We start from the raw sequence: 24,540 nt of genomic DNA, 5'->3' as shown, positions 1-24,540 counted from the left end.
GTAGGTATTTCCTTAAAAAACAACTGTAGCAGAGTACAGTGCCTCCTAGCACGTATGCCTTGTTAAGCACTGTTTCCTTTATGTAATTTTAAAAGTAAGATGACAGCGCTCATATAAAGCAAATTGTAGGTGTTATGGCCATCAATAGTTAGACCAGCTAAGGCTGATATAGCCTTGTGTTTTTATGTACATGGGTACTCACCAGTATGCACTGTTTCTCCAACCAAAGATAAGATTATCCCCTCCCCCACTGCTCTAGCTCCTTGTCTGGGGGTGAGCTACCTTCCTTTTTTTACTAGAATCCCCATAGTTTCCCCAGTGCGTTTTTAATATATAAAGCAAGAGTGAATACTTGGGAACTCAAGCAGGTTAGACTGGGAGCCAAGCTACAAGTGACGCCTGACACTTGTCAGCTTCCCTCAAGTTTTGATGGGAAATGTAGGCATCCTGTTCTTGCAGCTGTAATGGAGAGCCAAGCTGTAAAACCAGGACGCCTACATTTCCCATCAAAACTTGAGGGAAGCTGACAAGTGTCCAACCTGTGTAAGGCGTCACTTGTAGCTTGGCTCTGGGAAAGCTCTCTGCTAGACTCCAGAGAGCTGCTTGTAGTTTGAGTAACAATACTGAGCTCAATGGGCCCATGCTTCAAGTCTAGCCGTTCCATGTGTGCGCCAGAGGCAAAAGACATACAAAGGCTGGTATGCTAACAGGGCAACGTCTTTTTATTCCTGTACATTTACATACAAAGTTGTTCAGTAGGTACAATGGATGTAACATCATGCAAACATTTAGCTTTTTAAGACTGTTCTTCAGTAGTTGATTTTTTTTTAAGCTTGTGCTATGGAAAAGCACCAAACTACTCATGATCAAAAAACCATACAGTAACAACAATTAGTCAATAAAACTTCATCAGAAACTGAGGGTGGGGGGAGTCCCACCCACTACAGACATAGCACACTACTCCTTTCCCAAATATGTTTTCACACAATACATTTAAAAATGAGGTTTTGTTTCTTTTTCTTTTTTCACTTAAGTATGAAAGAGCTGCCCACGCTTCAGTGGTTGTCTTTCTGTGCCAGCAACAGATGCACCTTAACAGGACCTTCAGAATTCATTTAATGGCACTTCTGATTCTGAGTTTGGTGTTTGGCTTTAGGAAGTGGCAACATAAACGAAATAGTACCATTAAAAACAAACAAGTAGCTAGCAACAACCCCACGAAAATACCTCTAACCAAGCTCCAATCAATTGGTGTTCCTCCTTGATTGTATTTTAGTCATAGAAATTGTTAACAGAAAACATCTTTGAAAACTGAATCCCACTCAACTTTCATGCAATTAAAAACAGGAAAATAAAAAACATTTTCAATACTAAATTAAAAATATGTCAGCCAAACAAAATGATCTTGGCTAACAGAAAACAAAAAACGTGAATGAATTGTGCATCTGCTGTTAGGATGGACTTGTCCTCTTGTTATATTTAATGGAGTTTATACCTGATAATTTCTTCAGGCCTGGGAATTATCTTACGGTTCCTGACTGGAATTATTGGCTGTCTTAGCTCTTGGCATAGATCTACATGAAGTCTGCCAAATGTTATATGCCTCATGACTTGAGCGTTCACCTGGCAATGAGCAAAGGCCCATGTTGATTCTACTTTTTCTCATCCTGTAGCTACCATAGTCTTCAGTCAGACTATGTCAAGCCATCCTAGTTATTGCATTGTCATAAACTTAGCTTTTGAATTCTGCCATGTGTACATATTTAGGATGGCATGTGGTTGCATGTCACAAGCCAGTCTGGCAAAACCAAACTCATGGCTTTGGCATGCACACAGTTCCCTCACCAGTATTTCACATAGGGAAGTCAACTGAAAACTATGGCTGTGGTGTACACACTCATTTCTTTGGTCCCACTGTGATCTCTGGGCAAAAAGGTTTTGCAGGTTTTTAATGAACAACAAAAGCCTGCATATCAGACACCAAAGCAGGATGGACGTGCACATCACAGAAGTCTAAGGAAAAAAAAGTGTGATAAAAAAGACACAATCCCCCTTTTCTAGCAGCAGTATTATACAAATCCCCCAAAGGTCTGAAATAACTCCTTAGGGGAATTTTTCAAAATAGATGCAATTTCTCCTTCCAGGAAAACAGAGACTCTGTGTCTGTCTTCTTGAAATGTAGCAGGAAATTTACTTCTGACTAGAAAGGGAATTTCATATTACATTTTTAAAACTTATGTGGGGTGGTGGGGGATTGTGTTTGTCTTCTCCCCAGGTATTCAGTGTGGCTTTCTATTTCTCCATTCAATGGCTCTGTACACCATGGCCAACCATGTCTCTTCAATATTCTGATAAATATAGTTTCTCTTTGCTCCCTAGTGGGTCTATTGTGCACTTCTGCTGGTACACTTAGAAGAAATCCTGCAAAATGTAATACAAACAAGTCCTGAGTGTTTCCCTGATATCCAGCACACTGAACTTGCCTCTTTCAGGCCGCAGACCATTGGTCTACTAGGAGTTAGCAATGGCTGCAGACTATCCAGAGATTTTTTTTTAAAAAAACAGTTGATAAGTTGCTGCAAGTATCTGACATACCCAAAGTACATAAAAGACTACTGATCTACAGATCTTAATTAGCATGACACACACATGATTGAAGGGCTCAGAATTTGACAAAATCACTGAGAAACCCTCCTCATTCATACAGTGAAGTGGACAATATTGTATGGATGCTGTACCAGGTCTGTGGAATTTGGGACTCACTATGCCAAACGCAGCCTGCAGGAAACAAAAAACGTTTGGGGATTGCACAGACAGGAGGGGCTGCCAAGTGACTGACAGGCTACAGTCTAGTAATGGTGATATACAAGTTATGCAGGCCCACACTACAGCACATTCGGCAGTGCTCTCTTGCTGAGGTGGTTCATTTAGTACTTGTTTGGCCTCTTTTCTAAAACTGTCCTGAATCAGGTATATAGGGCGAACTACTAGACAAGCGGTGATATAGTGAAGGGGCCGTGACTCAGTGGTAGAGCGTTTGCTTTGCATGCAGAAGGCCACAGCTTCAGTCCCTAGTATCTCCAGTTAAAAGGCAATGTGAAAGCCTTCAACCTAAAACCCTGAAGAGCTGCTGCCAGTCAAAGTAGACAATACTGACACTGACAGACAAATGGTCTGACTCGACATAAGGCAGCTTCATGAATTTAGTGTTTCAGTCTCACCAGCAAAAACAATACTGGAATGGGAAACAACTTTGTGCATTTGAATCCTGCAGAATATAAGATGTTGGGGGGGAAAGTACATAGTATTTAAGTCCAAATGTCACATTTCTGATAAAAAGGGGGAGGGGAGTGCTCCCATCAACTTCCATATGTTGAAATTCTCTCTCCTTTGCTGTCTGTAAAATTAAGGAGCATTATACCGGTATAGGGAACTATAAAGCACAGCAGGTGGCAGATGCAAACACAATGAGGACTTAACAGTAGCAATCAATTCCACAGACTGGCGAGTGGTCAATAGGATTTAAATTCTATTTTAAGAATATATGCACAGAAACGGGGGCATTTAAAAGCTCTTCCATACAACACAGATTGCAAAAAGTGCTGTGTGTTACCTTGGAGCCTGTGCATGACCAATAACCAATTCTCTTCTCTCTCTCTCTAATGTTTCCAAAGGCCCCACTCCATTTAAAAATGCATAAAATATATACTTCATAGATTTCACTAGAAATCTGCTGTTCCTGATATGTAGCTGTAACAAGCATTATATAAAAAGGCAATAGGCATTACACCAATTTGGCACGTGAATACTGCACAATTTCAAAAGGCCTTGTTTTCAATGCAAATGTAAAATAATTATTTGGAAAGATGGAGGAGAAGCAGCTATTTTGCTGTTGTTTAAAGCCCAACAGTTAACTAGAGGGTGTAAAAAGGACCAGGCTCATACTGATTCAGCGGGTCCCACTGAGGTGAACGCAGCGGCAGCACTTCAGGAGAAAAACAAATCAATTGACCAATGAACAATCCAGTGTTGGTTTTTTCTTAATAAGATTTGAGAAACATTCCCCTAAAACGTCTCATCCTCGGTATGAAAATTAGCAGCTTTACAACATTATCATTCTCCTCAAGTACATAAATGCTTGTCCTCTTGTGCAGGCCCTGTTTTGCTCAATTAGCCAGTGTCGATGGCTGCTCTATTTGCTAGATGCCAAGCAACACTGTTGGCTTTGTGCCAGTCATTGGAATGCAAAAAGCAGCCTGACTGAGGAAGCAAGTGGGAATACAGATAACTCAGTCGACAGACGATATATAGAGAGCAAAGAAGGGATATGGCAGAGGGGAAAGCACAAAAATGAACCCCTTCCTTTGCCCATGATGTACACCAAACAAAGTGACAGCTAAATGGATGGTCGTACACGTCACCACACACCTGGCTGTTGTGTTCCATTTAAATGGCTGTACCACTGGGCAATCACAAATGCATGGTCTGAGTGGAGGGGGTGGGAAGTGGAGCAGTTAACTAGATGCAAAACAGCAGCTAGTTTAGAAGGTCCTTGCGTTAAGCTGGTGCTTGCATTAAGAACCAAGGGTGGAAAATAGCCAGCGCTTGTGTCAGAACTATGGTTTATACAGCCAGCACAGATTATTGCTGACCTTTTAGGAAAGAAACAGGAAGGGGGGAGGGGAATAATTTGTTTTGGCTTCATTGATACCCCAACTCGAAGTACAGAAGCAAGGTCTCATGCATTTCAGTGGAACTTCCAAGCATCTTTAAGGATGAGGGTGTCAGCTTCTATTGACAGCATTAGATACTATGGGACCAATTTATGTATTGAGGGAATAGAGGAAATACTACAAGAGCACTTGGGGCTTTGTTTTGGTGCACTTACAGTGGCCATTTCAAATTGGAGAGGGCAACCAGTTGAATACGTGCAAACTTACCCTTGAACAATGGTCTGACAATTGCTTGCCACTCTCAGTGGGAGGCCACTCTCCTCTACAGAAAAACCAGAAGACCCCTTTGTTTGTATATTCCTTCTCTCCCTCCTTCCCCAAATCTTAAGCATTTGCTTATTTCAGCACTTCCATTTCCATTGGCTTCACTTTAATATTCCATCCATTAGAATCAAACAGTCTTTGGGGTAGTGAGGGCACACAGCAAATGTGCACCAATGGTGGGGTAGTCAGAATTCCAGCTTAGCTGTTTTTGGAACAAATGTTTTCATATCTCAAATCCCTTGAGACGATATGCCCCCCTCCCAACTTGGAAATATTTTCTTACTGTTACCAGTTTCTAAACCTCTGTTTAGGTTAAAACTACTCTTGGTAAAGCTTTGAGTTTACCGCTGAGCAATGCATTTGAAATTGCTTATATTTAAAATTATTAATCAACACTTGCAAGAACTCTTGACACAGAGACACCTTCCTCATTTAAATCCACACATCTGAACCAAGTTGGAAAAACCTAGCTTGCTTGTGTAGTGGTTTGTTTTTGACTTTGAACTGCACCACCAGGACTCCTCCAGCTATAATTTTAAAAACACTGGGGAGGTTTACTAGCCAAACTCTTACTTTTGCTGCCTACAGTACAGTTGAAATTTCAAGGCAGATCTCTGTATGCACACTTATACAGTAGGTTTACCTAGGTAGGGGTGGATAGGTGGGAAATCAGATCATCTGGAAAGACAAAGAAAATGCATCAAACCTTTAAAGTCAAATAAATTCAATAAATTCATTGTCACAGCAACAGAGACTTAATTCCTCAAACAAAACACAGACAATAATTAAAAAACCCATGATTTCTTTCTTGGAATGGCTGCACTTCTTAAGAACAACATGGCTTTATGTTTGTGGTCAACAAGAGGAAAAGGGTATAAAGTGCTTCTTGGAAAAAAAATCATAAAAATAAATAGAAACAATTCATGGCAGGAAGAAAATAAAAGTTTTGATGGGTGGTTATTTCCAGCCCGTTTGCTTTGAAAATGCATTTTCCCCATAACCGTTTCCAAAGCAATTTGCACCCCAAATCAAAAATTCCTACAAGTGGCGTTAGCAGCAGAGTCCAGTTCCCCTGTGTATCCATCCCTTCTTTCACTGGTCTGTAAACCTTGTGTGGAAAGCACTTCCCAAGCCGAAAATATGCATTTCGGAGGCCGACTACATAGCCTTCATCCCATTGGCGGTGACGTTCTCGGTCACCCCGTCGCTCACAGCTGCCGAATCATGGAGGCCAGAGTAGTGTTTGAGCTCAGAGTTTGTCAGCAGCAATGGTTGTTCCCCCTTCTTGTGTGGCAGGAGGGGCTGCCGGGTGTAATGTTCACCATCTGGAATGTTCTCTGGCAGGTTCTGGTTTTTGCTCTCAGGCAAGAGGAGGATACAGATGATGCAGATGAGCGTACAGCAGGCAAAGATCACGTGATGGAGGAAATAGCCTTTCTGATTATGGAGCTCCATGATGGGTGCTGTCAGCATACCAAAGCCTGCGCTGGCTTGGACCAGGCCAAGCCCACCACCCCTGCGGAAGACAAGCGCTCTTAACAATGACTGCAATCAATTGAGCATTTTGCATTAGTAACATTTAGTAGCATTATGGGTTGTATGCACAGTAGACTGAAATGTATGGGTCCACATTTGTTCTCCATATAAATGCATCATCTCCAACGCTTGTTGGTTACTTATAAATTTGGATTTTTTTAAACAATATTTTTTAACAAAAAAAGCAGTTTACTATGGGTATAACATTACAGCTAACATAATTAACAGCAACAATTAAATATATTCCGCCAAATACTCTTTCAAAAACTCAAATCTCAAAATGCAAGCACAAAAAAGGCCTAGCTCTATCAGTCTTAGAACCCCAGACAAGCTCCACTAATGTAGGGACCCCCTGTCTTTTCTGTTATCCTGGACATCATCATCATCATCATCATCATCATCATCATCATGTGGGATTCAGGACTCTGCAGAGTTTTTGTGTTAGCTACATTGCAGTGTCTGCCCCCACCTTTTCAAGGTTTCCTCCCCCTTTTAGGCACCAACGTTGCAATGTTGCTGTTCAGCCAAGCAGGATGCAGAATAAAGGGAAGGGCAGAAAGCAGGGTCAGGACCTGGCCTTACAATGAAGAAAGCATTCTGCACTTCAAAAAAGCTCTGGTTTGACTTTGCTGGGATCATCGGATTATGTGCGCAGGGAGAAAAGCTTCAGAAAAACCAGGACAAGATTGATTCTGCAGCAGATGCAGCCTTTTCCCATGTGGAATGCAAAAAAAATCTGGGAAGTAGTCTGGAGTCTGACAGTGAAATTCTAAACAGAGTTACGCCTGTCTAAGTCAATCAATGTGTGTAGACTGAAGTAACTCTGCTTAGGATTTCATTGTGAATTGGGGTATTTTGATCGTGCATGTAGAACTCTGGAGAGAAACTGATGCAGTAAGGAGCCAGAACCAATGAAAAAGCCCAGTGTAGAAAAGACCTAAGTATGGTTCACAGTTATGCATATACAAAGATTATCGCAAATTAGAAGCAATTCAATCCAAATTCTTCAAATCAATATTTGGGGTTCTGCCCTGTGTGCCCAACATCCTTCTCAAGAGTACAGTTGGGGTTGGTTCCACTTGAATCACGCGGCTAGTTTCAAGCATTATGTTTCTGGCTCAAGTTAACATAATGAGGAATGACCTCATTAATCCTCCTAAATCATTACCACTCAGGGTGGGTGAGAGCTGTTGAGGAAAAATTACAGCGATGATTTTACTCTCCCTGCCCTTCAGTCTCTTGGGTTCTTGGGAGCTAGAGGAATAATTAAATGAGTATGGGATATAGCCCTTCAAGTTGCTCTGGCATATGAGAATTGGGGCAAAAAGTTTGCCCTGGCAGACTACCTCTCTATATTAGAATTCCTTAAATACTGTAGAACCTTCACTTTGGCTCACTTTGACATGCTATCATCAGCAATCTTTGAAGGGAGATACTTTCATACTCCATACTCCAGTGTATCAACCCCTGTCAATTGGGCACGGTTGAAACAGTTGAACATGTCCTTTTGCACTGTTCATTTTACAAGGACATCTGGAAAATTTATATAGCCTCAATCTTGTCCAAGAATCCAGGTGGGTCTGATAATTTTTTGTACCTCTCTTCTCCTTCTTGATCATTTTGATGAAACCATTCTTAAGGTGGCAAAATATTATGCCTTGGTATGCTTAACAAGAAAGATGTTGGTCCAGAATTTTAACAACTTCTTTGTGTAACAGTGGTATGAATCCCTTATAAAACGTATTGTTTTATGTATTACTTGTTATGGATTGTTGATTTGTTTGTAGCATCTGGCTGATTGAGGATTTCAGCAAATAAATACATTTAGATTCATTCATAGAGTAAAACCTAACAAACTTATTGGTGATTGAAAAGGAAAAATTTCATTGTGGGAGTCTGGACAAATAATAATAATTGGAGCTTAACAATGACCCTCACACCTCTTTCATTAGAGAGCCTTTGTTTATAAAGTACCTTTCTATCCCCAGACAGGTTGGAAAGGTAACCGCTGTACACAGACTTGTGAAATTCTCTGTGTTAGCACTAGGGAGCAGGCTTTTCTCAGATTTATTTCATGATCAGTACACAGCCATCTTACAGCAACAAGTGTTGAAAAGGTATTTAAAGCTGATGCATTTCAACATCATTATTCCTCTCTACAATTTTTATATTTCTCTTGTTCAAATTTGTTATAACAGGCATCCAGCTATGAGGGCTTTCGTTCAATTAAAGAAATCATAGCTGATTAATTATTTTAATTGACTGATTAAAATCAACATACATGAATGAAAACAAAATCATACTCCCTTGGTTTTCGGATTATGCTTATGTGTATTCCCTTTGTAGTCAAGTAGACAATGCGTGCATGTGTGATTTTAGAGAAGGTATTCTCCCCTCCTGCATGCAACACTCCTGCATTACTTTCCTCAAGAAACTCTTTCTCTGCACTTCTAAAAACCACTTTTGTGGTGACTAGTTCTCTTATCTCAGGGCCCTTTTCAAACTGCCTTTGTAAATTGTTTTGGCTACTTTTTGTGCCATTTCAGACACAACCGTTTTGGCTGCTGGTTGTTAATGGGCTTTTTAAACCTTTTCACACAACGCTATTCATGTCCCATTTGCAATGCAGGGTTGAAATATATATATATTTTTTTAAAAAAAACAAATTCTAAAACCAAATCGTTCTCTTACCAGATGGCTTGGGAAACAAAGTGTAATATTGCTATCTTAGATTCTCAATAGTCTACCATCTGGAAATCATCTATTTTTAAGTCTCGGCTCATAAACATCAGAACTCAACCAATTAATTTAATGACAAGGTGGTATTTTACCCCCTACAAACTCCACTGTATGAATAAATCTATATCCCTACACTGCTGGAAATAATGTGGAGAGGTGGGTGTATTTTTTACATTGTTGGTGGACCTGTAAAGTGATTAGGAAATGTTGGTTAAGGGTGCTACTGTGTATTAAACAAATTACGGGATATGAGATTTCCTCTAAATCCGAATTGATTTTGCTCAATCTTTGGACGGACCAAAAAATACCAAGGGGGTTGAAGGAATTAATAGCTCTATTGATAGCTGCAGCAAAAGCAACCATGGCTATAGGATGGAGAAGTCCAAAAACCCCTTCCATTACAATTTGGCACAGCAAAATTTGGGACTACCTCTTTATGAAGAAAATATCCTATCAACTTAAACTTGCATACTTTCCTAATCTCCAGTCCACTTTTTGGGAAGACTGGCTTCCAGTATTAGACTATACGATCAATCAAGCTATAAAACCAGGTTTGAATCTTTTTATTTTTGAATCTCCTTTTTCTTGATATAGGAATTATTTCTCAAAAAAACGAACTTATAGTCACCCCATATTAGTAGAATGTATTAATGATTTTACTTGTATATATGCTTAACCGTTTGTTATTCTCAACCTGTTCTTCTTTTTCTTTTTCCTTTTCTCTTAATGCATTGTGTTATGTTGACTTGTTGAGTCAAACTGTTATTGTTAAAATAAAAATAAAAAGTTTAAAAAAAACTTTCTTCCGTTCTTCACGTATTCTGTGCTCTTCTGCTTTGCTCCAGAGTAGTTTGAAATGCCCGTGGTGCTTCTGAAAGCTTTTTAAGTTTCCTTCCCATTCCCAGCATGTTCTTTTCCAGTTTCCTGACAATCCCCTAGAAGTGGCCACCCCCCCTCCACTGAGCCAACAGGATTTTTGCAATTTCAAAAAAAAAAAATCAGCACTAGAATGCCATTATATCGATATAATATTCTGACGACAGGTGTTGTAACAGGTTCTTTGCATTCCTAGCTCTCTCTCTCTCTTTTTTTTTTTTAAAAAAATACATCTGTAGCCTCTTCCTTTCTGAAGATATAACATAAAAGGTGTATCTTTGCAAGGGAAGAGGCTAGAGGTTTCCTCTTTTTAACAACGAAAGCAGGGAAGTCAGAGAACTTGCTACATCTATCATTACAATAATATATCAACATAATGATATCCTAGCATCAATTTAAAAAACCCTGTAAAATCCCCAGTGGCCCAGTGGAGGGGAGGTAACCAATTTCCGGCACCAGAAAAAGTGGTGTGGTTTGAAAGGGATACAGGACTTCACATACAGTTCATAAATGGATGGAAATGCTATTTGAAACTGCCATCCCCACAACGCTTTACATGGAGCCAAGGCAGCACTGGATAAAATTGGGTTAAAACAGTTGCACATCCCTGCATTTTTCTACAGAAATGTGAATGGTGTCCATTAGAAGTATTCCATTTTCCTATTGTTTTCATGAAGCCCAGCGTAAAAGAGAAGAGCATCAAATGGCTTATTGGCAGAGGATTACAGATTCCTGTTCCACTTAACTTCAACATTACCAATTCATCCTTGAGCCCCTAACAAACCAGAAGCTGAAGTGAATTTAAGAACTGCTCATGGGACCCAGGCCCTTGAAGTAGTCAGGATACCTTTGGTCCACTGCTGCTAATCTCTTGCAGGTAACAGGAGGTGAGAAGTGTCCCATACAATACAAAGGAATCCTTTGATTTTCTGCCTTCTTCTTCCCCAATTAACTTCTATAAAAACATGTTCTATAAAAAGATCACATTCTTTTTGGCAGCAGCAAAGGGACACACAAGTTGTTCTGTCAATGTTTACTGCAGGAGGATTATGAGTTTCATGTTGTTAAATGTCCGAAAGCAGCTTTATAAGGCACTCCTTGGCACAAGGAATTAGAATTCTTCAATGATGCCTAAGCGCTTGGCAGTCTGGGACGGGGCTGACCACAATGAAAGGGTCAGCATACTAAAGATCTCACCAACTGATGTTGTGCCAAAAAGCTTCTACTTCACATCTCTAGTAGATGTTGTAGTTTCTCCAACTGAAAGTGCCTTACTGATGCTTGAAACTGGATCTGGACAGAACCAGATTTTTGATTGTGAAAGAGAGAAGATAAATTGCAATTAATGCTACTGCCTGCTTTTTTCTGTTGTTGCTGTTATAACTGGAAACACTGCTGTGTGTTATTGCTTTGTTTGTGCTGGTACAAAAACTAAGACGTAAATAACTCAGTCTCACCACACAGCGACGCCTGACACGTGCTGTTTAAGTGATAGGTTTTGCAATTTTTCCTGGGAGCTGTAGTTTTAAAAGAGCCACTGGATCGGATCGCTGTGAAGAGAGAAGGATCCACTCTTTTTGAAAACAAAGAGTTTGGAGAGAGGGGTGGAAAAGACCTTAACTCCTTAGTTGCTGAACTACATAGTCCCCCCCTCCAGATTCCACCCAGAAGGGGCGAGGAGGGAGAGACTGTGTAGTTCAGCAAACCCTCTGAATGGAATCTGCCAGATCTTAAAATAAAGCGGGTGGGGGAGACTGTGTAATTCAGCAACCAAGGAGTTAAAGGCACTAGCCCAAAGCTTCTTTCCTCCTCCTCCCCAACTCTTTGTTTTACAAAAAGAGTGAGTCTTCTCTATCCAACAAGGGATAGAGTGCAAAGGAGCAAGGGGAGCACGCTTCCTCTTGCTGCTGCCAGTGGGCTCCCCTTGCTCCCCTAAATGCACTCGGGAGACAAGCATGCTGGCAGCGAAGAGAGGGAGCCTAGCAGACTAATTGAGACACCTAGAGAAAGAATCTCTGCCAGGGAGAGCAGGGATTCTCCCTCTTCTCCCTGACAGACATTCTTTCTCACTCCATTTCCCGTCAAACCTTGCAGGAAACTGAAAGTGTCCTCCACGCATCAAGCGTCTTGTCTGTTTTGGCTCTCTGACTTCAGTTATAACCAGGGCCTTTTTTCAGCTGGAACGCGCTGGAACGGAGTTCCGGAACCTCTTGAAAATGGTCACATGGCTGGTGACCCTGCCCCCTGATCTCCAGACAGAGGGGAGTTTAGATTGCCCTCCGCGCCATGTGGCGTGGAGGGCAATATAAACTCCCCTCTGTCTGGAGATCAAGGGCCGGGGCCACCAGCCATGTGACCATTTTCTCCGAGGGCAACCCACTGAGTTCCACCACCTCTTTTCCCAGAAAAAAAGCCCTGGTTATAACATTGTTCATTCATTGGGTTCTATGTGCCCCAAACCTAATCTGAAAGCAATACTGTATTTCTTATTACACCTAGTACAAAAATAGAACGTAAATACTAATATTGCCATGAATTTACACAGTATTTGTCACGCACTTTACATACATAATTTCAGTGATTGTTACAACAATACTGTTATACTGGATCCAGCGCTACTACTAGAAAAACAAGTTAAGGCAGCCACAAAAAATGCTTACTACAACCAGGCCCAGTGCATCCATGGAGGTGGTGCCGGAAGCCACCTTGAGAGCTGAACTCTGAAGGAGGTGCCGTGCCAGCCCCCGATGACCCCCCTGATCTGGAAGTGGGCCGCGTCCCCGCTTGCCTCTCTGGCCCTTTGCCACTGCCAACTGCCTCAGCTCGGCCCCTGGTGAGCTGGGCGCACCAGCTGCGCGGCAGCAAGTGGGGAGGTGAGCAGGGAAGTGGGCCACCTCCCTGCCCCTTCACCACTGCTGCTTGCCTCTAGTAAGGGGGATGCTCCTGCGCAATGATGTCACAAGTGACATCATCGCACAGGGACGGAGTGCACATGCTGAAGCGCATGCGCACGGGGCAAGAGTTGCCACCTCCTGCCCTGGGAGCCCCACGACCATGCTACACCGCTGCCCCTCCCAATCACCAAGAATACTGAAAAGCAGGCTGGAAAAGCTGTAAAAGGTATAATTTTGTAGATGTATTTGAAATTCATCATTTTAAAGCCTACAATATAAAGTTGGTTAGCGAGGGGGGGGGGGAGCGCAAGTAGGTATCTTGCCTCAGGCGCCAGAAACCTGACACCGGCCCTGACTACAGCCTCACTCTAGCCTGGAAGATAGCTTCTTACCTTGACACGGCCGACCTGGCCACCTGGATCCATGCTATGGTAACATCAAAACTTGACTATTGTAATGCATTATACATTGGTCTCCCATCTAAGTTAACTAAGAGGCTCCAATTGGTGCAAAATGCTGTGGCTTGACTGTTAGCAGGAGCGAGCAGGAGCATGAACATCACTCCCATTCTATAGTCACTTCATCGGCTACCTATCAGTTACCGTTCTCAATTCAAGGTATTGGTTATTACATACAAAGCTCTTCATGACCTTGGCCTAGCATACCTACGAGATCGTCTCACTCCTTATGTCCCTCCATAGCAGCTTCACTCATCTGAACAGGGTCTTTTGCAGGTGCTGGGTGAAATCAACAGCAGCCCGCACATGGGCTTTCTCTGTGGTGGCCCCTACCCCGTGGAACGGTCCACCTGAGGAGGTCAGGAGAGCCCCCACTCTCCTGGTTTTCCGCAAATGATGCAAAACCGAATTATTCAAAAAGGCTTTTTACTCAGATCAGAGGGAAGTATTATAGGGAGGGGTCTCAAATGCTTTGCTAATGTTAGGGACCATAGACTTCACCGCTATGTTGCCTTGCATATTATCTGTTGCTCTTATACTACCTGTACTTCATGTTTATCTAATGTCAGCCCTAGAATTGATTATGTTCTGCTTCAGCAATTCTTCAACTCTGTATTGAATCCTTGCTAATGCTATATCTTTGTAAAATTCTATTACATTGTTGTGGAATGTCCTTAACACTGTATAGAAATGTCCTTGATACATAATGGAAATGCTCCCGATATTGATTGTACTAATCTCATGCTATGTAATCTGCCTTGAGTCTCAGTGAAAAAGGTGGACTATACATAAATGAATAGACAGACAGACAGATAAGGTATGGCAGTGTTATCATCAAATACGTTGCCAAGATTTATATGACTCCATTTTCTTGGCATCACTTCCTACCATTTCAGCCCACACTTGGCTATCTTTGCCCAGTCCCAGAATGGTCTGCTAGTTTTGATACAACTCTTTATCAAACTCATTCTGTTTGATAAATCTGAGTCCCTGTTGTGGGCTAGGCCAGCCCAAGCAGAGTAGTCCAAGTCTGGTCCAAAGACCGAGCACGTGTCCAAAGCCAGGGGTGAGTCCAAGGTCCATAGTCCGAAAGCCAAGTCAGGAGGTCTGTAGGTTGATCACCAGTCAGTATGAGGGCTACACAGAAACAGAGTCAAGGTGCAGTTCGGAGGTCACCGAGCAAGGCAAGGGCAAGGCAAGGTTCAGCGGAGTGGTCGCAGCAGGAACAGGATTCCTACGTGTTGCTTCCACGTCTCCTGGTCTTCTGTGGCCGGGTTTTATAGACAGGCTGGGCTTGCAGCCAGCTGCTTGGGAGCTATCCTGTGGTCATTCCTCATCGCTCTGAACAAGCAGCTGGCGTCTGGTCAGGAGGCATGCACTTTGCTGCCTCTCCTGCAGCTTCACACGTTGCCTTTGTCTGCGGTGCTCTCTGGGTGAGGCTGGAGGTTTGGCTGTGCTTCACCAGTGGTGTTGGAGCTGGAGGGTTTCAATGCCTCTGGATCAGCTGCTGGCTGTGGACTCTGACTCACCAGCAGCTGTTCCTCCTGATCACCAGCTTCTGCTGAGTCAGGGCTGGCTAGGCTGGTTACACAAGGCTCCTCTCTAGTCCTCACGATCCTCCTCTCTAGTCCTCACTATCATTGAACCCCATGACAGTCCCCTGTGCCAATGGCTGGCTCATAAAGGAAAGAAATACAGCACGAGAGATTTTACAGGAATCTCCTGATAGAGAAAATCCAACACAGCACAGGCACCATAGCTCTTATGTTGTACATTTTGATCCAATCCAGAGGTATAATCTAGACTTCCTTCAAACAGGCCAATCAGATTCTTTTACATCAGCTCTCATTCAAACACACCAATCAAGCCTCTTTCCTACTTCTAGTCCCTCTCCTCTTTCTCCAATTGGAGAAGCCCTATGCTTCTGTTCTGCCTTATGTGCCCTCTTACAGCAGTCAAGGTGTGTTACTCCAGTTTTCCCAGACTTTGAGCACTTTTTGTCAGGCCCATGAAAATCAACTTTTGTCGAAGGCTTTCACGGCCGGAGAACGATGGTTGTTGTGGGTTTTCCGGGCTGTATTGCCGTGGTCTTGGCATTGTAGTTCCTGACGTTTCGCCAGCAGCTGTGGCTGGCCTCTTCAGAGGTGTAGCACCAAAAGACAGAGATCTCTCAGTGTCAACCACTCAGTGACACTGAGAGATCTCTGTCTTTTGGTGCGACACCTCTGAAGAGGCCAGCCACAGCTGCTGGCGAAACGTCAAGAACTACAATGCAAAGACCACAGCAATACAGCCCGGAAAACCCACAACAACCAAAATCAACTTTTGTTTTCTCGTGTTCAATCCCTATATGAACTCCCTTTCTGATGCCAAACCATACACACAAGATCATGAGTATGTCCACTTCCTTGCCTCCTATCTGTTAGCCTGTCATGCTGATTAGACCCAGCGTTGCTCCATGTATTCAGCTCTCTCTGGATTTACTGCATGGAATCCTCCACTTGGCTCTTCCTACCCTTTCTCTGCCAAGCACCCTTCCTCAGATCTGCCAAGCCTGCCAGCTGCTACATTATACACGATCTCAGGCTTCCCATCATGTCTGGCGGGGAAAACCCACAAGGGACTTGAATGAGCAGCTGCAGAAACAGAGCAGACACTGTTTAGTGGCTGGCTCCACCAGATGAATTTCTATAAATTAATGCAAATCTGTCTTTGTAAGCAAAATTTTTATGGTAAATGCTAAGATTCATGACATAACTGACAGTCCTGCAATAAATGCCAAGTGCAGTTCTTTCATATAGTAGACTGCTAAGGTAAAGTATTAAAGAGATAAAATCACCTTAAGGAAGTATAGACAGTCATGATCTCCAGTCCTAACTAGGTATCTTGATTGGGCTAAAAGAGAAGAGCTAAAGCTTGCCAGTGCAAAGGATACATGTGGATGTGTGATTTATTCTGGGACAGAGACAGAATATTATGACTAGAGTGACAGATTATGGCAGGGAAGCCCTGGATTGTTACCTCCATTCTGCTGTTAAGGTCACCAACTGGATGACGTTGGACCAGTCTCTCAAACTGACCTGCTTCACAGGGTTGCTGTGAGGGCAAAGTGAGCAGTGTGACTATGTATACTGCCCTGAATGTTTTGGAGGAAGGGCAGTTTAAAACACAAATAAATAAACATATGTGGTGGTTGTGTATTGTACAACACTGGACATCCTCTTTCCTCTCTTACTTCTTGCCCGGTGTTGTACAATATCAGTGGACCACCTTGTGCAAAATGAATGACTTCAAAATTGCTCAGACTTCTGTAGGGAGCTTTTAATGGATCCTACCTTATTACTGTTGGTGTGATTTCTGCACAGAAGAAAACACTGAGACTTCCAACTGCATGTGAGGAAAACATGCCCACAATGGAAAACGCAGTGGAGAATTTGTCCTTGACGCTGTCACTCATACCTGTAAAGGCACATGTGTAAAGGTTTATTCCCATCCCACCAATCTTATTAATATGCTGTGAACTTTTAAAGCTTCCCTCTACAAAAAACAATACATACAAATCAACTCTTAACACATTGTAATTGCCTTGAACAGCATGGTGAAGATAGCATTAAAAAGTGGACATTGCCCAACTGATTAAATGCATGCTTATGAACGGATTCTTCAGAGAGCAGCGGATGAGGTTTAACAGGTGGTGTCCCTAGGGAGAGGAAGTTGAAGCCTTTATTCCCTCTGGTGTTCCGGAATGCACTCCATTTGACCATGTAAATGAAAAGTAGTAAGGGAAAGTACAGAGCTGTATTCAGGGGCTTTGATGCAATGCAATTCCGGAGTTTTGATGCAATGGGGGCAAGATCTGCCTTCCACCCATCCCACTTGATAGTCCTGTCCTTACTGCCAGTATCCTCAGCGGCACAGGCTGCCAATGAACACTGGTATCCTCCCATGACACACAACTAATGTCTGGATATTCTCCCTATGCTGTTGTAGCCTAGGATGAACATAACAGGTGCTAATCAAAAATAACTTTCATGCCACAATGAAAATAAAGTCAACTGAAAAGACATTGTGAGCTGACAACCAAACAAAAGCACGATCACACCTCCATTTCTTTTCAAGCTGTGACTCAAAATTCACTTTGCACTGAATGCCAATGAGGAGTTTCTCACACAGCAGCACGTAACTTCCCCATGTAAGAGAAGTTACATCTGCTGCAAAGAGTAGTGATACCTCCTGCTGAATGGATTTCAGGAGAAAAGCACAAAAGGGGCCTGATCAGGTCTTGCACATGGTGGGGAATAGGGGCAAGAGTAAGAGTGTGCTTTACTTTCCCATCCACTTGGTGTGCCTGCCCCACCACTGATGCTATCAGTTGTCATGTGGGGGTGTAGGACACAGCCAACGTATCAAACAGGGTATACATCTGTATAATATTCGGGAACTGACCGTGCCATCTGAATGTGCTGGATTTTCCCATTTTAAACATCATGGTCCTGTGTGGGAGACTGATGGCAGTGGTTATCTAAATGTGGGACTGAATGCTTGAAGTACTAATTTTTATGTGTAGGAGGGATAAGGGAGAGAGTGGAGTGCCAGAAGACTAAATGTGAATTCACTGTTTTGGAGGAGGCAGTAAAGGTAAAGGAAAGGTAAAGGTAGTCCCCTGTGCAAGCACCAAGTCATTACTGACCTATGGGGGGACATCGCATCACAATGTTTTCTTGGCAGACTTTTTACGGGGTGGTTTGCTATTGCCTTCCCCAGTCATCTACACTTTACCCCCAGGAAACTGGGCACTCATTTTACCAACCTCCGAAAGATGAAAGGCTGAGTCAACCTTGAGCTAGCTATCTGAACCCGGCTTCCGCCAGGATCGAACTCAGGTTGTGAGCAGAGCTTGGGCTGCAGTACTGCAGCTTACAACTCTGCGCCACAGGGCAGAGAACCAGGAGGACATAATGGCTTCTACTGGAATGGCTGGCTGGTAAAAAGTGTATGATGTTAATTCAGTATTCTGTTTTGTAATTCGAGATCTTTTTTGCAGTTGAAAAGCAACCAACAAACGTATTAAATGAATAAACAGTGAACAGCTCACAAAAATCACCATATAATTTTGAAAACTGTACCTGAGTCTGGAAGTTGACTGTATTTTCCGATCACTGGGTTCCAGATCATACACCAATGAGAATGTGGCAAAAAGGAAACAAACATACAAATAAGAATACAGAACAAGAAGCACTGCAATTAAATGTCAATAATTAAAAAGTAAAGAAATGTGTGGCACTGTAAAATAGCTCCTTTCCTCCTCCCAAAACATTTTCCTTTCAATGCTATGGCAGGGAGAAAACATTTTTTTCTTTCCAAACTGCCTAAAGGGAGCATGCAATTTCCTGCCTTATTCCCATTGGAAGGATAGAATTCTAATGAGATGATAACAATAAAAAACACACTGGTGAAGCATTTTAGACCTAGAATTAGTGCAGAGATCCAACAAAGGCTTTTTATACTGGTAACGAAGGGAGCATAAAAAACAGAGGCATGATTTGCTGTAATACTCAGAAGGCATATCCAGCAGGGTGTTCGTTAAAAAGCAAAACCCTTTGATTTTTTTTCTTTTTCTCCCTTGCATTGCTCAGCTTGGTTGATTTTGCCAAAAACAAAGTTTAGTATGCAGACTGAAAAATTATTTACAAGCTGTTTATGGCCCATGTATTTTTTTAAAAAAGTGCTCAGCATGAAAGAAGCATCTGTTGCTGCACAAAATCCTGCCCAGAAATATTGGTTACCCAGACTCTTTGTCTACTTGTACACATTCAGGAATTAGAAGGTCTGCCTGTTTTAAGCCTCAGGACTCATCAGCTAAGTGACAGCCATAATGTGAGATCCCAACTCTTCAGATTTCCCCCTTTATTTTTATTTATCTCATTTTCTTCCCAAAGAGGTCCCGAAGTGGAATACATTGTCCTCTTCTCATCCATTTTATCCTCACGACCACTCAGTGGCACAGGTCAGGATGAGAGAGTGTGACCGGCCCAAGGTCACCCAGCAACTTTCCATGGCACAGTATTTTTTGCTTAACTTTGTCTCCTGTTGATATCATGTTTATATACGATTTATATATAAAGCTGATAATGTTAGGGCCATTTCACAGAAATATTTTCAGCCGCACATGCTTTGTCATGTTGTGTGCATTAAAGATGTGTTGGCCAAGCGAAACAAGATCTTATGGTGGTTTTAGACTTATGGTGGTCTGACTTTTTGTTGCTTCACCCCATATAGACACACATATATATCTCCTGCAAGCCTTCCTATTATATTAGCACACATGCCCCTGTTCAGCATCTGATTTGTCCTACTGCCACTGGTGTTTCTGCAAGATTTTCAGGCTTCAGGGGAGTTCTATTTGCAGTGATGGAAGAAGTTACATTAGCCAAAATTCTCTTTTGTATGCAACCCTGTCCCATATTGAATTTGGCAAGCCAAGCTACAGACTATTGCTGAAACAAAAATAAATCCTACATAGATCCAAATTCTGATGACATTTTGTCCACTGCGTTGAAAGTTGTCCAAATGGAGAGAGTCTAGCAGCCTTGAACCAAAGGGAACTTGAATCATAAGAAGCTTGTGCTGTAGTTGGGCCTGATTATAGGTTTGCTATTTTATTCAGAATGGATAATACACTTTCATGTTTCGTTACTGAAAATATGCTTGCATAAGAGGCAAGCAGAGGACATAGATAGAATACAAAGGGGAACAATCTGTTTTGCTGTAAATCCTACACCAGCTGTATCATAGGTGAGCAAATGGTCCACCTATCCCCTTTGAAATCTAGCACCAGTTCAAAATTAGCCATGAGGAAGTGGTAACAGAATTTGATTTACAGAGTTGGCCCTAAGAAAGAAAAGCACAAATTATCTATCTACATTTTTGGTCACTGTCCTTCTAAATTGACACTGCCTGAGGAATGGGTAATAGATTCAGGATGCACAAACAGGAAATATTTTTTTTACTCAGTGAGTAACTAAATTGTGGGATTCATTGCCAGCAGATGCAGTGATGGCCATGTGCACAGATGGCTATAAAAGGGGATTAGATAGATTCATGGAGAGGCCCCATCAAGGGCTACTAGCCCTGGGGACTGAAGAGGGCCTTCACATCCAGAGCCAGTAAACCTTTGAACAACAGGGCTAGGAGGCAATGTTAGGGGGAGGCCTTGTTTGTTGTCCCACCAGGGCAACTCACTGGCCACTGTGTGAAACAGAATGCTGGATGAGATGGCCCACTGGTCTGATCCAGCATATTCTTGTAATCTCTTGCTTGACAGCTATTCCCCAATGTATTTTCCCATCTGCAGCTAACAGCAGCTTGAGTGCCTTGTCTAACTGGGAAGAACAGCACTCTGTTGAACAGCAACAACAGCAATTCAACATCCCCACTCACAGTTGAGGAGGCCTAGTTGGAGAAGCGAAGCCAAAGCTGTGAGGATCATGAAAAGCAACAGTCCTCCTCTTCGCCCAAGGAATCCAACAACTGGGCACATGGCCAGGCAGGATGCCAGTGTGATGCCCGCCATGGTATAGTAGTCCGCATAGAAGTTGTCAGTGAGCGACTGCTGAACTTCGTGACCCATCATGCTCTTTGCAAAGCAGTGGTGTATCCCATACCCGGTCAGCCTGTGGGAGAGAAAAAGTGGTAACAGGGTGCTATCGCTGAACAGCCAAGCAGACAGCGGAACAGAACCCAGAGCTAGAATGCAAACAAACAAAAATGACACTGGCCAGACCCAAATGGTTCACTCTTACAAAAGGGGTCCACATAACAGCCTCTCTCCTGCTCACTTTGCATTTTAAGATAGCAAGGTGGCACTAGCGTTGGGTGTTCTCAATCATGTGGACATGATGTGAACACAACAGAAGATGCTTCTGGGACTGACGAAGGAACTTTCCAATGCAATCAGAAGGGCTCAAGTGGTGAGACACTCTGGACACTACTGCGGGGTGAGGAGACTTGCTATGTCAAAGAGGCTTGCTGCAGGAATAAATTAACAATCAGACAGAGGCCTTGTGGCTTCCTCTGGATTATGCATGAGCAGGAAAGATCTTATGAGAGCTGCTTATATGCCAACAAAGCAACAGTTCTGCTGTTTCAGTGCAAACAAGTACAAGGGGGAAGGGAAAGCTGTAATTCACAACCGGCATATTGATGGAAGCTGAAATGGTGTCAGTTTTGGGAGGGGGAAGGGAAGGTACTATACAGCATCTAGAAAACTGTCGATACTATGTCAATCAAGGTTCTGTAGGCCCTGCACTAAAGAGATCAAACTTTTGTAGCCTGGACAAGTTATGCCAATTAAGGAAGGTGGAACATAACACAGTAATTTTGAGGAAAAATAAGGAACTATGCAGGACAATGAAACCATACCCTCTTATTGCTTGAATAAGTTTCCTGTTTAGCAGAGTAAACAGCTGACATGCTACAGAGCCAATCTTCAAAAGCACGAGACCTTAGAACTAGCTGAAATTCAACGGCTGTGGACTTCTGTGACCAGTATTAAATTCTATGCCTTTTCTGCACTTGTGTGGAATTACAGAATGCAGAGTCCTCCTGATCTGAACTAGTAGTGGGGGAGGAGTGGATTAATCCTTACTTAAGTTCTATGTCTGTAGATGTGTGCAATGCTTACACTCAAACTTATTTTGGTGCAATAATCTGGATTCAGAGGAGGCAATCTAGAAGAAGCAACTTGGCTTCATATGGCTTTTTTCCTTTGAAGGAAAGTTTTATATGTCTATGCATATGGAGTTAGCATACACAGGAGTAGCAAACGACTTTCCTTCCCCTTTGGGGAGATGGCAATTCTAAAAGAATATGTAAACTCACAGCAAGAGTAGATGTAACAGTAAACACTCTAAAGGAGGCTGTCACAAACAATGACTTGCCGAGCCAAACGCAGCACACTAACCGTGTTCTATGGTTATCTTAGGTTTGACATAAGACAATGATTTGTTGTTATGCCTGAATGCAGCCACTGTCAACTTGGGGAGGGGGGTATTTAGGGAAATGAACTTTGTAACCTAGAATAACAGATAAGAAGAAAGTTTGCCAGAGAAGCAGAAAGCCTGAGGATAGAATACAATCCTACAGTCCCAGCTGGATGAGTCTTTAGGCCTACACAATCTGTGATCAGCTGAACCAGTTGCAGCATACCAACCATGTTCGACAGTCTGTCAGGAGTTTGATATAAGACATATATCTAACTATCTGCTGTTCTTCCAAAGGTTTTACTTAATGGAAAAGTCTAAAAAATAATGTTACTTTATCATAAATTACAGACAACAACCCCCCTTCAGATATTTTTACTTTGCTTTTCTCCACAATGGAGACTCAAAGTACCTTACAACATTTTCTCCTCCGCCATCTTATCTTCACAACAATCCCCCTGTAAGGTAGGTTAAGTTGAGAGAGAATGACTTGCTCAAGATGAGTGGTTGAGTGGGGCTTCAAACCTGGGCGTCCCAGATTGTAGCTGGACACTCTAACCATCTTGTCAGACAACCACATTGTGCGGTGAAGTCTCACTGCATCATGCTAGAGTGGTTTTTACTCTACTTCTTATAAAGTATTTTTCAAAAAAGATTGTTACATGGTACCTGCTAAGAACGCTAATTAGCAGATAATGTATCTGGACCAAGCTGGACCGATAATCTACCAGTACATTCTGCCTGACATGCTTTTTTAGAAGACTGCCTGCTGCCTCTCTAGGGCATTTGGAGGAAGCAACTGGCTGGCTGGTGGTGGGATGCCTAACCCTTCTCCCATGACTTATTTCCTCAGCTGGAGCAGGAAAATTGGAAGAGTAGCTGGAAGTGGATGTGTTAAACACCCTTCTACCATTTACTGCTTCTCTTTTGAAAATTAATTCATCACATTTTTATCCTGCTCTTCCTCCAGGGAGCAAAAGGCGACATACATGAATCTTCCCTCATTTGTTTTATCACTGCAACAACGCTGTGAGATTAGAAAGAGTGACTGGGCCAAGGTAACCGAGTGAGCTTTATGGCTGAATAGAGGATCTGAACTCTGAACTCCCCAATCCTAGCACAACAACAAACTCCCTTTTAGAGAGGAGAGGTAATAGGAGAGGCCTCTTAACACTGTGGGTCAAGACCCAAAAGTAAGTTGTGAAGCCTCTGAAAGTGGGTAGCTATCCCTAATGGCAGCTCCTGCCCTTTCCACCCTTCTCTTTCTCTCCTCTTCTTCATTCCCACCTCGTTCTTTGTGGCAATAATGAGGGGGGTGGGGAAGCTGTCTGGCAACTAGTAACTTTACAACAGTAGCTGGAAGAAGGGGGGGAAAGGCTGGAGAGTAGGTGGTAAATGTTCAGCACATGGAAAAGTGAAAGGAGGACAGAAAGATAGGTGTGTGTGAGCATATGCTCTGTTTTGGCACTGCTCCTAACCCCTTGCCCAGCCCTCTAAAGTGTCTCACTGCCCTCTGTCTGCACTGAGCCACTTGCCATCCATCTCTTTGCCAACATCTGCCATCTTCCCACATTTCCTCAACCTGGTGCCAACTCCCCTGTGCTTTCTCAATTTCTTGGCCCAACCCTGGATGGGTCACCATTCAAAGTAAAACTAGACTTGTGGGTCACTGTACTGAAAATGTTGGGAACCACTGTCCTAACATGTTGTGGGCAGAAAGCCCAGTTCCACTATGAGTCTGGTTCAGGAGCTAATGTCCATTTGAAGAACAGCCAGATCTCCTACAGTTTACAGAATGCACATCTATGGCACTGTATTCCCAGTGCTGAAAGACAGGGCATTCTCCCTCTCCTCATCATTGCCTCTGGACACTAATACAACAAATTGGACAGAAGGCATAGTGGTACTTACGAGTTTATGCACAGCACAACAATGTTTTTCCAGAGTTTTCTGGTTTCAACCACTTTAATGATGCAGACTTTCTTTGGCCTCCTGGCAAGCTCTTTCTCTAGTTCTGAAATGAAAGCAAAATTTCACATGTGAAAAAACCAACTGTTTG

At 42.7% G+C, this 24,540-nt stretch overlaps 1 protein-coding gene across 2 annotated transcripts in view; it reads right to left on the bottom strand.

Moving 5' to 3' along the window:
- Positions 1 to 1,406: 1,406 nt before the first annotated feature.
- SLC22A23 (solute carrier family 22 member 23) overlaps positions 1,407 to 24,540 on the bottom strand; it is a 157,130-nt gene continuing 133,996 nt past the window's right edge. For both annotated transcript variants that reach the window (XM_054984725.1, XM_054984726.1), the window contains 5 exons: positions 24,393 to 24,495; positions 20,941 to 21,173; positions 18,627 to 18,659; positions 16,836 to 16,959; positions 1,407 to 6,513 (listed from right to left, as the gene is read on the bottom strand). In XM_054984725.1, coding sequence (XP_054840700.1) covers positions 6,156 to 6,513; positions 16,836 to 16,959; positions 18,627 to 18,659; positions 20,941 to 21,173; positions 24,393 to 24,495 — 851 coding nt within the window. In that variant the 3' untranslated portion in view covers positions 1,407 to 6,155. The remainder of the gene's footprint in view (positions 6,514 to 16,835; positions 16,960 to 18,626; positions 18,660 to 20,940; positions 21,174 to 24,392; positions 24,496 to 24,540) is intronic.

This window comes from Eublepharis macularius, chromosome 7 (assembly GCF_028583425.1).
Source record: "Eublepharis macularius isolate TG4126 chromosome 7, MPM_Emac_v1.0, whole genome shotgun sequence".
Taxonomy (NCBI): domain Eukaryota; kingdom Metazoa; phylum Chordata; class Lepidosauria; order Squamata; family Eublepharidae; genus Eublepharis; species Eublepharis macularius.
The sequence above is the reverse complement of the archived record's forward strand: the minus strand, read 5'-3'. Positions and strand labels throughout refer to the sequence as shown.